This window comes from Saccopteryx leptura, chromosome 8 (assembly GCF_036850995.1).
Source record: "Saccopteryx leptura isolate mSacLep1 chromosome 8, mSacLep1_pri_phased_curated, whole genome shotgun sequence".
NCBI classification, from domain to species: Eukaryota; Metazoa; Chordata; class Mammalia; order Chiroptera; family Emballonuridae; genus Saccopteryx; species Saccopteryx leptura.
In genome coordinates this window covers 51,379,397-51,394,925 of record NC_089510.1, presented here as the reverse complement: position 1 = coordinate 51,394,925, position 15,529 = coordinate 51,379,397, and the positions used below count along the sequence as shown (strand labels likewise).

The window sequence follows — 15,529 nt, the reverse complement described above, 5'->3', positions numbered from 1 at the left end:
GAAACTGAGACTATTTGGCTTGGAAAAGAAATGATTCAAGGGGCTATGTTAGCTGTCTTCAAATGGCTGAGGAGGGTCCAGTTGAATTAGATGGATTCTGTGTGTCTCTATCTTTGTTAGCATGGGGATTTTAGCTTTCTCGAAGAAAGACTTTTTAACAGAAATAGTTTTGAAATGCCGTGGGCTTTATTTTGAAAATGCGTGGATCATGCCAACCATGAAAATTTTCTTCAACTCTAAAATCCTTTAAAAAAAATAAGAGTGGGACGGGGGAGAGGGGATGCAATCGGGGCAACACTAGAATCTATGTAAACACAATAAATTAAATAATAAAAAAAAGAGTGGTATAGCCAACACTCAGTTATTACTGACCATTGGTGCACTTAAGGTCAATGGAAGATATTACTATTCAGGTTTGCTAGACCTACAATAAATTTTCATTGATGTACGTACTTAGTGTTCCATTAAGCAATATTGCTGCCAGGTGAACAATGATGACTCAGTTGTCATGTGACCAACCGGGCAGGCTGTGGATTTTTCTATTCAGTATCAATGACATTTTACTTTTGGAAAAAACTTTTTAATAAGTTTCAGCAAGGCTCTGCATGGCTAGCTCAGTGGTAGAGCATTGGCCTGGTATGTGGATATCCTAGGTTCGATTTCTGGTCAGGGCACACAGGAGAAGCTATCATTTGCTTCTCTACCCTTCCCTTCTCCCTTCTCTTTCTCTATCTCTCTCTTTCCCTCCCACAGCCACAGATCAGTTGGAGCAAGTTGGCCCTGGGAACTGAGGATGGCTCCATGGCCTTGCTTCAGTTGCTAAAATAGCTTGGTTGCTGAGCAATGGAGCAGCAGATTGTCAGAGCATTGCCCCATAGGGGGCTTGCTGGGTGGATCCCAGTCGGGGTGCATGCAGGAGTCTGTCTCTCTGATTCCCTACTTCTCACTTAAGAAAAAAAAGTTTCAGCATGATTACTAATTACCATTTTTTGAAAAGAGAGAACCAAGTTTAAAAAAATAGTTTTGGGTTTGGGGCAGCTTTTCTCCAACCACCCAGAAGCGAAGAGATTCTGACTAGGCTCCCTTACCTGATACATTCCACAGACTCTGGTCTTGACTTTAGGTCTTGATCTTTGGCTGCTACCCCAAAATGAATAGGAAAGAGCCCCCCAAGGATAATGTCCCCTTTCTTCTGGGCTCGCTGGTCAGGCCCGTAGGCAGAAGTGTACCATGTAAATGCCAAGAGGATCAAATAGCAGCTATAAAGTGCCATGATTCTGCTTTTTCTCCAGGGCAAGAGACAAGAAATGCTGATGGTTTGGGGGCCCCAAAAACTTCCCCCTTGGTGCAGTTCACTCCCTGCAGTGGGGGCACATGTCTACAGAGTGATTAATAATAGAATGGAAGTTGTGGTATTTGCATTTCCATTTCTGCCTTCTCATTGCAGACTAGTAAAGCGGATGGTCCTTGAGTCTTTAGAAGCCACGCCATGGAGAGACTGTCTGTGATGCTTTCTAAAAGAAAAGAGAGACAAAAATGAATTCCACTAAGTCTAAATCCCATCTTGTTATGGTGACTGCAAAAGAAGAAGCTCAGAATTCTATTTAGAGAGGATGAAGGGTAGCAGGTGGGGAAGGCCTGGTGAATTGTGGGGCCTTCGTGTAAAGGGAGAAAAGAACTCTTCCGAGGCAGACATAGTCTTGGGCCAAGGTGAACCTGCTGTCTGGATAGTGGAACACAGGTTGGATTTCTACCTATGCTAACACCTCAAGTGTGCAGTAAGCAACTTATAGGACTCTTCAAGAAGGCCTTCCCTGAACCCTCAGACCAGGTAGGTCCACCTGTTCTCTTCTTGAAAGATTCATCATACTTGTATGATAATTATATGCACAAATGTCTGATTCCAGAGCCCAAGTTCCTAACCATTGTCATATACTGCCCCTTGCCTCTTAAGATCCTTACCTACTTTTTTTTTTTTTTTTTTTCTTTTTTTTCATTTTTTCTGAAGCTGGAAACAGGGAGAGACAGTCAGACAGACCGGGATCCACCCGGCACGCCCACCATGGGGCGACGCTCTGCCCACCAGGGGGCGATGCTCTGCCCATCCTGGGTGTCGCCATGTTGCGACCAGAGCCACTCTAGCGCCTGGGGCAGAGGCCACAGAGCCATTCCCAGCGCCCGGGCCATCTTTGCTCCAATGGAGCCTTGGCTGCGGGAGGGGAAGAGAGAGACAGAGAGGAAAGCACGGCGGAGGGGTGGAGAAGCAAATGGGCGCTTCTCCTGTGTGCCCTGGCTGGTATCGAACCCGGGTCCTCCACACGCTAGGCCGACGCTCTACCGCTGAGCCAACCGGCCAGGGCTAAGATCCTTACCTACTTTAACAGCCATTCTAGAAGGCGGCACTGAGCCCCATATGGAAGGAGTACCCCAGCAGACACTCAACATTTATTGAATTGACTCCAGTAATGTCTGAACATCCATGACCATCCTAGTTTTCTAACTCCAGTCCTGCTTTTAAATCTTTTTGGCGTCATTCCTTGGACCTTTAGTCATACATGTAATAAGTACATGTGGTAAGGCCACATGCATGTTCTCTGCTCTCAGGAACTCCCAGCCCAGGAGTAGGCACCCTTGTGTAGAGGATCACAATTTACCTCAACACCTGGAAGTGAAAAAAAGAATTGTAACTTTGTTTTCAATGGTTAAATTAAACTTTTCTCCCCAGGACTTAGCATAGTACTTGAAATAGTAACTACTGAATAAATGTTTGTATGGATGCATAAAAAAAGGACTTTGAAAGGAGACAGAAACTAACATTTACTGAACCAGTCATGAGATCAGGTCCTTTAGACATTCAAGGTATTTTATTTATTTATTTATTTATTCCTTTTTATTGAATTTATTGGGGTGAAACTGATTGACAAAATTATACAGGTTTCAGGTGCACAATCCCACAACAGATCATTTGTACATTGTATTGTGTGTTCACTACTCCAAGTCAAGTCTCTGTCCTCAATGATGTATTTTAAACTTCACAACTGTAAAAAGGGCAATACCAACTCTACTTTCTAGCTGGGAGAATAGATTCTCTAAATAGCTTACGCAAGTGAGAAGTTCTGATACTGTACTTGAATTAAGAATGCCTTAAGAACTCAGAAATTTAAGGAGTCCCGTGTAGTATACTGAATTAGGAGAAAGAACATTATAACTGGCTAGGGTAAGTCACTGTTAAGTTTTTCCTGTCAAAGATTAACTACTTAGAGAAGTTTATTAACTTCATTAGTCCATTCAAGAGAAAATTCATGGCAAAAAGTGATAGATGAAGGAGAGATTTCGGGTCATTTTGCAGTAGTTAACTCCACTAGCCTAATGTAGTCTCCAAACTACCCTTTTTAGTCCAATCACCAAGGTCTAATTTGCTTTCAAAGCTGAGCACAATTCTAGATCTTTCCTCTCCCTTTCCTCCAATATCCAATCACTATGTCTTGTCAATTCTACCCTCTCTTTTTACTCTGCCTTGCCCCTTCCATTCCTTTTGTTGCTGTATCACCCCACCCCAACTTCCTTATTGCAAAAGCTTTTTTCTTCTTTCTACTTGGTCCTCCCATCTCCTAGATATGAACAACCAGAGCAGTACCAAGTGTGATTGTAACACAGTCAATTAACAATTGGAGTTATTGTCACCTCAGTCTGTAATAGTTAGAATGTAAAAATTCCTGAATAGTCACTAACACTTCAGTTTTAATATCTGTGGCAGACTTCTAATTGTATCCCTCATATCTATACTCCTTCTGTGCCACAGTAAAATAGTTTCTAGCTGAATGGATAGTTATTCAAAATAAAAAGACTACTTTCCTTGACTTCTTTTACAATTATGTGTGGTTGTGGGACTAACTTTTTGGCCAATGCAATGTAGGTTGAAGTGGCAGCTTCCAGGAAACTTTGCTTAAGAGAGAATTGGCCTTTGTCATTTGTTTCCTCACCCCCTTTCCTTCTTCCTGCTGCATGGAGGTGGATGTGACAGCTGGAACCCATCTTGAATCATGAGCCCTAGATTAGGGGATGATGGTGGCATGAGGTGAGGCTCTCATGGAATAGAACCTCCAGAGCAGGCTGTTCCTGAACTTTTACATGACAGAGAAGAATGCTTCTAGCTTGTTTAAGCCACTCCTATATTTTCTCTCTCTGCAGCTGTATTAACCGTATCTATCCAAGAGTCACAAACAAACTCATTTGTTCTCCTTACTATAAGTTAATTTCATTTAAATCATATATAATCATATTTGCCTTCCTGCAAAAAGGGGTATTGTAAACACAAGCCAAAGATTTATTTGTTCTTTATCTCAATGGCAGGTACATTTGGAGAAATAAATGACCCATGGACCAGCTGGTTTTATGTTTAAAAGGTCCTTGAAATCATGATTAGTGTTCCAGTACTGACAGGTAATTGATCACTGGGGTCCTCATCTAAGAGACATGGGATGTACGGTCAGGGCAGACTATGGTTCCATAGGTTCATGAATTTGTAAATTCATACAATTATTTATTCATTAAAATTTTTTTGGAACTCTTGTATGTGCTAGATACCAGGAAGTGTAAGGCACTCAGGGGAAAAAATTGAGATTGTTATCTTCAAGGTGCTCATGGCTTAAAAGGTGACAGAAAGATGTATTATATTTACAGTGAAGCATACGCTAGGAAGAGGCATGAACTAAGGGTTGGGGAACACAGAAGGAAGAGTGACATTCTTTCTGGTGGCTGCCAGGAGAGAGAACTAATTCAAGTGGGGACTGGAACCTTCCTGAGGGAAGGCCTCTCTCTTTTTCTCATCACTGTAGGCTGGCATCAAGCACATGCCTGGAACTTAATAGATGCTCCACAGCTATTTGGTGAATGAATGAATGAATGAATGAAGCATGACCAGGAAAATCTAGGAGCTGGCTGAGCACTTCTAAGACAGAATAGGGAAGGGGTCACCCCACAAGCATGAGGGTTCATCATGATCCCAGTTGCATCTCCAGCATCGAACAAGGAACCCGATACTGAATGGATGCTCAAAAAATATCTGCTTAGCACTTGCCCAACAAATTGGATGACTCATCTAAGTTCCAGAACTGAGGAAAAATTAACAGAGGATAACAAGGTGAGGGTAGAGTCAACACTGCAACATTTAAATTTTCATCAACGTAAAACCACTTGGGCTTTAAAATTTCTGGAAATTGTGTAATTCTAGAGAAAAATTATTTTAACCACATTTCAACTAGAGAAAACAGAGACACGGACCTTCAGAACATAAAATCACTCAATAAATTAGAGGTATGGCAAGCTCAAAAGCTATAATTTCATAATTCCTAGACTGCAGAAATAAAAATCCTAGGTTGCCTAGGAAAAAAGGTGATTATGAAATCAAGATTTTTAAAAAAAATGTTTATTGATTTTAGCGAGAGGAACAGAGAGAGACGGAGAGACAGGAACATATATTCTGTTCCTGTATGTGCCCCGAACGGGGAGTGAACCAGCAACCTCTATGCTTCAAGACAATGCTCTAACTGAGCTATCTGGCCAGGGTGAAACCAAGATTTACTTGTAATAGAGGTACTTTATCTTCGTAGGGGGAGTACACTGATTTGTCTCTGGTTGACTGTACTGTAATCTTTGCCCTCCTTTGTCACACTCACCACAAAGAATACGATTTTTATTGAATTTATTGGGGTGACAGTGTTTAATAACATTATATAGGTTTCAGGTGTACAGTTCTCCAATACATAATCTTTATATTGCATTGTGTGTTAATGGGGGTAGACAGGGAATACCCTGAGAAAGTTCGGCCAATAATCTGTGTACTGGGCTCTGGTTATAACATGTTTTACCTCTGGCTGAGCACACATCCACAATAGGAGTTTTAATGCACACCTGCTGCACATTTGCCAAAGAATTAGGGACATTTTACCTGTCATCACCAATGTGACCATCCCTGGTTCTGTGTCCGACTTCATTCCTTCTGTACTAAAGCAAGGGATTTTTTTTCCCATTCATTTTAGTGAGGAGAGAGAGAGGGAGAGAGAGAGAGAGGAGAGAGAGAGAGACAGGGGGGAGGAGCTGGAAGCATCAACTCCCATATGTGCCTTGACCAGGCAAGCCCAGGGTTTCGAACCGGCGACCTCAGCATTTCCAGGTCGACGCTTTATCCACTGCGCCACCACAGGTCAGGCTGGGATTTCTTGTTTAAAATGAGGGCCCTCTTTCAGCACTGTGGGGACACAACATGCCGATCATACTCAGCTACCTCCCTCTGGCCCTGCTTGCCGTCCACTGCCAGCGGCACAGGTCCTTAGTCTCCATCTCCCTGACAACAGGTGTGACTTTCGGAGAGGCCATGCCTCATTTAGCCTCAGTAATGGCTTAATTGAGTTGGAAAAATGCAAGGACAGGAGCGTGATAAAAACCAGCTGAGCTGGGTTCCTGTTAGTCATTGGAAAAAGCTGTCGTGGAAGGGAGGAGAAAGGATGAACCAGGGTGGGGCGGAGCAGCATGGGGCACCCAGCAAAGTGGGGAGAAACAGCCGAGACAAAGCAAATAAAGTAGATGAGTAGGAGAGGAAACAAACACTCGTGAATGTTGTACTCTGAGCTCCTTGAGGACAGAGCCAGCTCTGTCTCATCTGTGCCCTGGAACGTGGAGGGGCTCCCTAAATGATTAAATGAATGAAAGCATGTGTGCAGTGTGAAGACACAATAAACCATTTTAGGAGTCTATGAGGCTATCTTAAGGAGAAAGATGGAAAAAGAAAAAAAGAAATAAAATGGGATTTGAGGGGTGGGGGTAAGATTCAAGGTTAGAGAATGATGAAATGTGCATTCTCTGCTCCAGAATTTTGTGAGCTGAAATGTATGCTGGCTTTGGGGCTTTGATGTGGCCAATGCCTGTGCTCCATGGCAGGACTGAGTGAGCTCCTGGCGACACAGGCCACGAGGTAAGGAATACGCTGTCCTGAAACGTTTTCCTTAAATAAGCTCTACTGATGGACATGTGGACACCCGCAGGCTTAACGAAATGCTTCAGGTGAGAAGCAAAGACATGCAAGTCACGTTATTATAAAAAAAAATACCAGAGCTTCAAGTCTTACAAGAAACAGTTCTGTGGAATAATGTCCTGGTATTGCTTTAGAGTCGCCAAGGAGCCCTGCGTGGTTTATTTTCAGTTTGGTGTCCCAGAACGTGCCCCCACAAAGTGTTCCAGGGCAAAATAAATTTGGGAATGTGTGTGCGCTCTCTGCCACAGGGCACATTCGCCTCCTAAAGGCTCTGAGAAGTCCTGCGTGAAGACAACTGCTTAACTGTGACAGGCTCATTCCCAAATTTATTTTGGCATCAAATGCTTTCACCCCCTGCCCGCCAAAGGACACTTGTTCCAATGCTGTGAACATAGGCTTGGGGAGTCATGACCTAGTGGAAAGCATAAAATCCTTCACCTGAACCTCTTCCAGTTTCTTTGGATACTGTTTTAGATGGGGAGATAGATCTGACGCTCACTGGGCATAGCATTTTTTATAAGCTCAGGTATACAATTCTACAGGGTGGTATTGGAAAGAATGAAGGACTGAGGTGTGTAGGTGAATGCTAATGTGAACTCCAGTCATCCTCTGGTCTTCGGCATATATTCCCTTTCTCTTCTCTCGGGGGATGTTTCTGCAACACCCCACAAGCTTGCACACCAAGCCTTTCTCCCTCTTACTTGCAGCAAATCTGGCCTTGTATAGTGTCTCCTACAATGACCAATGGAACATGCAATGGTGTGCTAGTAAACCAGCTCTTTGAAAGCAAAACAAACAAACAAAATTTAAGGAAAAAGCACCTTGGTTTGTAGTGTTTGCTTAATACTCCCACCACGGAGGATTCCCAGCTACCATGGTTTAACAACCACCTTGCAAAAATCCTTGATATTTAACTTTTGCCAGTAGAAGCCTGCTCGCTCCAGCATACCACTGGGATGTATTTCTGCTCTAACGGAAATACTGGGCTTTTTGGCCCAGATCATTTTATAGGCATTATGAATCTTCTGTTTCCTGTTTCCCTCTCTGCTCTGAACATTAAGAAGCTGCAAGCCAAATCCGTTGCCCAGTTCTAGCTAAGACAGAAGCCACAAGTGTGCATTTTTGCATTTTAATATTTCTCATGGTATTCTATTTCTTCCTGCTCGTATTTCACCCCAATTTCCTCACCCTATGAAAGCTTTCATTTTCATAAATAATGATACTGTGAAAACACAGAGACAAACAAATTCATAAATCTGGAGTTTTTCTGAGGACAGTAAATGTCTCCCCCAGGGATAACTTTCTATGTAACTAGGAGGAAGGTGTTTGAGAAAGCCATTCTTTGCCTCATTAACTGAGTGGGTAGATTTAAGCAGACTGATCTGGGACACCAGGTCATCAATCTGAAAAAGAGAACTTCGGAGGTAGAGGCCACTGGAAAGTTTATCTGGTTCACACTGAAACCTTCTAACACCAACATTTGCATCATGGTGGCCAAGCTTCGCATGTGTAGGAGTTGGAATTAGGAACTCATTGAAAAATTTGAGTGAGGTTTAACAATGGATAGGAAGCCATTTTCTTTCTCTTTTTTTCTGATTTGTCAGTGCACCCTTGTGTGTCTTAATAATACCATTTTAGGTCTCCAGAAGACTAAACTTAATTTCAATTATAATATAAAATTTATTATGGAAATTCTTATAGTTTTAACTGGACCTCAGATACACAAAACTGAATTAATCAAACTCCTTGGTTGGTGACATCCCCATCATTGATCCATGCCTGGTCCACATTTATTTCTTTACTGTTATTTTCATTTATGTATATATTTATTTATTTCCTGTTCTTCTCTTTTCCAATTTTTCTATCAGAGTTTTGCTCCTTTTCTCCTCACATTTTAAGAGTTCCTTATGTACTATGGATATTAGCCCTTAATATGTGATATATGCTACAAAAGTTTTCTTCTAATCTGGCAGTTCTTTGTCTTTATTTTTCCATGCAATTAAAAACAATTTTTATGTAGTTAAATTAATAAATTACTTTTTTTATTGCCTTTGGATTTTGAGTCAGTGTTAGAAAGCTTTTCCCTACTTTGAGTTTATAGAGGAATTCATCATGTTTTTCTTCTAGTTCAATTTATTAAATTATTTTCTCTCTAATTTGTTTTACATTTAGTTTCCTGATCAGTACAGAGTTTATTTTTGTGTACAGTGTGAGATATGGATCTAATTTTTTCTTTTTTCCAAGTGGCTGTCTAGTTGTTCCAGCAACATTTCTTAAAAAACCTGTCTTTGCTTCTGCAATTTAAGATGTCACCTTTATTATTTACAAATTTATTTAGATCTGATTTGGGACTTTCTGTTCTACTCTGCTGATCTGTATGTCTACGCTTGTGGAAGTAGCACCCAGTTTTAATTATGGAGGCTTACAGTATGGTTTAGTACCTGGTAGGCTAGTTCACCTTTGTAGTTTTTATTTCTTTGTGTGTTCCTGGCTAATCCTGCATGTTTGTTTTTCCTTATGAACTTTAGCTTCAACTTGACTAGCTCCATGAAAAGGAGTGTGGAGATATTTTTATTGAGATTTTCTTACATTGACATCTTTAAGATGTTGAGATGTCCTATTCGAAAACAGCGATGCTTTTCCTTTTGTTCGATACTAATTTTGTGTCTTTCAGCAGCGTTTCCTCTTACAGGTTTTGCATATTTGTGTCAAATTTATTCCTAAGTATTTAATCATTCTTCTTACTATTATAAAATAAAATAGGGTTTTCTTTACTATTATGTCCTCTAGCTGGCTATTGCTTATGTCTATGAAAGCTATTGATTTTGTATAACCTGTTACTTCACTGAGTTCTTTTTGTTACTTAAATTTATTCTTCGTTGATTCTTTAGTATTTTAGAGATATTTTCAAATTTAAAATAATTGATATATAATAATTATTTTTTTAAAATAAATTAATACTTGAGAATCTACCATCCGAAACAAAGAACATCAGTAGTACTCTACCTGTACGTCCCCCTCTTGCATCCTGTTCTCCTGCCTCTCCCACCAGGAACCATCATCCTAACCCGCATGTTCATCACTTTTTGCTTTCCTCCACACCAGGGGTCCCCAAACTTTTTACACAGGGGGCCAGTTCACTGTCCCTCAAACCGTTGGGGGGCCGGACTATAAAAAAAACTATGAACAAATCCCTATGCACACTGCACATATCTTATTTTAAAGTAAAAAAACAAAACGGGAACAAATACAGTATTTAAAATAAAGAACAAGTAAATTTAAATCAACAAACTGACCAGTATTTCAATGGGAACTATGCTCCTCTCACTGACCACCAATGAAAGAGGTGCCCCATTCGGAAGTGCAGCGGGGGCCGGATAAATGGCCTCAGGGGGCCGCATGCGGCCCGTGGGCCGTAGTTTGGAGACCCCTGCTCCACACCCTCCTCCCCTGATTTAAGACTTTTTAAAATCATAATTAGGACTAAGAGGATACACATCAGAATGTAAGAGTGGTTAGGTCTCAGAAATGGAATACTGAATTTCTTCCTTATTTTGTTTTTTGAAATGAAAAAAAAACATGTATTGCTTTTTAAGTAAAAAAATATGTTACCGTTAAATGTTATTTCAAAAGATCGTTATATAAATAGACATAAACATTAAATACAAAGGAAAAGCATTGCAAAAAGATTGACTAATATTTTGCCATCTAGTCATACTATATATTCTTTGAAATATATTTTGAAAAATATGCTGGCTCCTTCTATATATCTTCCATCCTTTTTGTTTTTCTTATTTTTACCTTCTTTTTTCTATCTCATTTCTTTCTTTCTCTCTTGAAATAAACTTTTAATTAAAGTATAAGATATCAGATGTGTGATCATAAGTAAATTTTCACAATATAAACACATTCATGTAACTGGCATCCAGATTAAAAAACTATCAGAACCACAGGGGCCGCACTCATGCCTCCTCTCAGTCATGACACTCACCTGAGGTAGCCAGTAGCCTGACCGTTGCCATCACAAATCAGTTCTCTGTGTTTTTGAACTTTATATACATGGAATTATGAATTATATACTCTTTTGTTCCTGACTTCTTTTGTCCAACATTATGTTTGCCGGATTCATCTATGTTATTGTGCTTGTTTTTTCTCACTGTTGTATAGTATTTGTATATGATTATATCACACATTATCTATCCATTAATTCTATTAATGAACACTCTGGGATTTTAATGAATAGTGCTGCTATGAATATTTTTTGAATATGTCTTTTGTTGAATATATGTTGAGTTTATACTTAGAAGTGGAATTGCTGAGTTGTAGAGTTTGTGCATTTAGCTTTAGTAGATACTGCCAAAACATATTTTAAATGGTTGTAACTAATTTCTCTTCCCATGAGCAGTATGTGTGAGTTTCCACCGATCCATATTCTTGCCTACCCTTTATACTGTCAGTCATTTTCACTGTAGTCATCTCTTATTTTTCTTTTACATGGTTATATTGTATCTTAAAAATATATTAACAATTTTTAGTTGTTATAAACTTTATGAAAGAATATCATACTGTGTATAGACTTTTTTCACTTAATATTATATTAATAAGATTTATCTATATTGTTGTATGTTATTATAATTCATCATTTGATTGCTGTATTCCCCTGTGTGAATATATCATGTTATTCAATTTCCACTGATGAACATTTGAGCTATTTCAATAATATGGCAATTCTTTCTTTCAAATTTGCTCCAGGGCCGCATGGAAGAGCTCTGTGAAATTCTACACACACTTAAAATGGATAACTGCTATTAGCTTCTTGCAGATTTCCAAGGCCCAAACTGACATACATCCAGTGTTTTATCATTTTGTTGTAAAGAAGATTTTCCTCACAGTTAATTAAAATCACATATATTTTAAAAAATATATTACCTCTTGCTTAGTTAACCTCTGCAAAGAAAGACCAGAGGCAGAAAACTCTCATTTATTTAAAGGTAGAATGGAGTTATTTTCATTTTTTCCAAACAACTCAAATTTCTTTCTGGCCTTTCTGCTTTTTAAAAAATTTTTATTTATTTTTATTTTTTTATTTATTCATTTTTAGAGAGGAGAGGAAGACACAGAGAGAGAGAAGGGGGGGGGGGAGAAGCTGGAAGCATCAACTCCCATATGTACCTTGACCAGGCAAGCCCAGGGTTTCAAACCAGCAACCTCAGCATTTCCAGGTCGACGCTTTATCCATTGCACCACCACAGGTCAGGCTTTCTGCTTTTTTAATGTATTTCTAGAGATATATGTTAATATCCCATGAAATCTTCCTAAGTTATCCACATTACTTTTCAGAGTATGCTACTGAAAATTAGTACCATGCCTGAGACTGACCTGAGGTTGAAAGGCACCATGTTCCAGCCCTTACGTGACAGATCTTAGGATATATTTGTTGCCTTCTGTCTATAATATCATCATGTGGCTGACTCACATCCACATTCTAGTCGTCTAGGCTCTCCTTGTTTTCCTAATATACATTTGCTAAAGCAGTCCTTTCAGAACCTGTATTTGTATTTTTTTTTAATCCCCAAATATGTCACATCATAATTGTTCAAGCTGATCTTTTTTCTGAAGAACTATGGCCCCCTGTTAAGTTAATTTTGAATATTGTTCCTAGTTTTGAAGTACCATGTCTCCCTGTGAAGAAATGTTTATTGTTTTATTAACTGGCCTCTTCACCTTTGCACAGGAGGATCACGAACCACCTTTAAAAAATAAATCCTGGAACCTGCTACATGCAGGAGCGCAATGAGAGTGCTCCATCGCTAATAACACCTGCAGCTGCTCTGGAGGAAGACTGTCTCAAAGAAAGAAACCTTCTCCAAATAAAGACTGACTTTGATGCTGGATTATCCAACACACATGGTGTGATTAAGCCTCACACATGGTGAAAACCCATCCAATAGATTTCCAAAATGTGGTAACTAACGCTCAAGCAGATGGAATGTTACTGTATAAGGCAGGGGTCCCCAAACTTTTTACACAGGGGGCCAGTTCACTGTCCCTCAGACCATTGGAGGGCCGGACTATAAAAAAACCTATGAACAAATCCCCATGCACACTGCACATATCTTATTTTAAAGTAAAAAAACAAAACGGGAACAAATACAATATTTAAAATAAAGAACAAGTAAATTTAAATCAACAAATTGACCAGTATTTCAATGGGAACTATGCTCCTCTCACTGACCACCAATGAAAGAGATGCCCCTTCCAGAAGTGCTGCGAGGGCCGGATAAATGGCCTCAGTGGGCCGCATGTGGCCCGCGGGCCGTAGTTTGGGGACCCCTGGTATAAGGAGTTTCATATCTGTCAGGCACTGGGCTGAGTGTAAGGCAGTGGGTCTCAAAGTGAGGTCCCTGGACCATCAGCAGCAGCAGCATCACCTGGGAACTTGTTAGAAATGCAAATTCTCAAGTCCCACCCTGATCTACTTAATGAGATACTCTGGGGATGGGGCCAACCAGCCTGGGTTTTGACAAGCACTGTGGGTGAATCTAATGTATGCTCAAGTTTTTTTTTGTTTGTTTTTTGGATTTGTTTTTTTTTTAATATATTTTTCAAAAGTTAGAAGCGGGGAGGCAGTCAGACAGACTCCCTTATGCGCCCAACTGGGATCCACTAGGCATGCCCACCAGGAGGCAATGCTCTGCCCATCTGGGGCGTTTCTCCATTTCGGCTGGAGCCATTTTAGCATCTGAGGTGGAGGCCATGGAGCCATCCTCAGCACCCGGGGCCAACTTTGCTCAAATGGAGCCTTGACTGTGGGAGAGGAAGAGAGAGATAAAGAGGAAGGAGAGGGGGAAGGGTGGAGAAGCAGATGGGTGCTTCTCCTGTGTGCCCTGACCCGGAATTGAACCCTGGATTTCCACACACTGGGCTGATGCTCTACCACTAAGCCAACTGGCCAGTGCCTGTACCCTCAAGTTTTGAGAACTACTGTTAGACTATTGAATAACTCTTTTATCTGCATTGGCTCGGGTTGTTGGTCTATTCTTGGCTCTGAAAAATCTGTTTAAGAATATTTTAAAATGCACCTTTTCTTCCAACCATATAACTTAAAAAAATTTTTTTTCCCATTGACTTGAGAGAGAGGGTTGGGGAAGAGTGAGAGAGAGCCCAACACTATGACTTTTTTTTTTTTAAACCAAGTATAACCTAGCAAAGCAACATTGCCTTGGAACAGATATACAAGTTTCCTGTCAATGCCAATTCAGTCTTCAATTTCCCTGAAATCTCTCATGCAATAATTATGACACTAGTATTTCAGAAAACACAGTTCAGAAATTATTGCTCTATATTCAGAGTAATTTTATGAAACTGTAATCAATATGCATGATCTGTGAACTAGAAAAATGGCCATGAACTGAGATCAGCCACTTCTCACGTTCTCTCCCAACCAAGTGGAGGGGATTTACCTATCTGGTTACCATTCTCCTCTACCTTTCCCTGGAAGAGTGTTGAGAGCTCTAGTTTTAAACTTAAATATTTCATTATTAAATTCCTTTTTCAAATTTACAGAATGGACACATACTCCTCACGACAAGTGCATTCACCCCAGATGGGAAGGTCCAGGATCCTGTTTACATGTGGCCATTAGAAGTCACCTTCATAAGCCCCTCTGTCTAGCACTCCCTGTTTCTTCTGTTGTCTCTGGAAATCCTAGGGCAGGGGTCCCCAAACTATGGCCTGTGGGCCGCATGCGGCCCCCTGAGGCCATTTATCTAGCCCCCGCCGCACTTCTGGAAGGGGCACCTCTTTCATTGGTGGTCAGTGAGAGGTCAGCAAAGCGCAGCGTCACTCACGTACAGTACTACTTCTGGTGACGCGGGACGCACGCGTCATGGCTCCAGCTCCAGAAGCACGTCATATCATTTGTTACGGCTAGCAGTGACAAATATGGAACCAGACATTGACCATCTCATTAGCTAAAAGCAGGCCCATAGTTCCCATTGAAATACTGGTCAGTTTGTTGATTTAAATTTACTTGTTCTTTATTTTAAATATTGTATTTGTTCCCATTTTGTTTTTTTACTTTAAAATAAGATATGTGCAGTGTGCATAGGGATTTGTTCATAGTTTTTTTTATAGTCCAGCCCTCCAATGGTCTGAGGGACAGTGAACTGGCCCCCTGTGTAAAAAGTTTGGGGACCCCTGTCCTAGAGGCTCAGAAAGGCCTCTTCTTCAGGAGCTGGAGTGATTCTGAACATTCTGCAATCTGTGGCTATCAAGTGAGCTCTGTGTCTCTCTGCTGGCCCCCAAACTAGTGAGTGGCTCCTAAAAAACTGGTCAGGGTAACCTGGAAACAGCTGAAGTTGCCGGTTCAAAACCCTGGGCTTGCCTGGTCAAGGCACATATGGGAGTTGATGCTTTCTGCTCCTCCTCCCTTCTCTCTCTCTCTCTCTCTCTCTCTCCCCTCTATATAATGAATAAATAAAATCTTAAAAAAAA

At 40.6% G+C, this 15,529-nt stretch overlaps 1 protein-coding gene across 2 annotated transcripts in view; it reads right to left on the bottom strand.

Moving 5' to 3' along the window:
• The window catches only part of CASR (calcium sensing receptor), a 102,514-nt gene that overhangs the window by 34,523 nt on the left and 52,462 nt on the right, over positions 1-15,529 (bottom strand). For both annotated transcript variants that reach the window (XM_066347247.1, XM_066347246.1), the window contains exon 2: positions 1,089-1,514. In XM_066347247.1, the coding sequence (XP_066203344.1) occupies positions 1,089-1,273 (185 nt within the window). In that variant the 5' untranslated portion in view covers positions 1,274-1,514. The remainder of the gene's footprint in view (positions 1-1,088; positions 1,515-15,529) is intronic.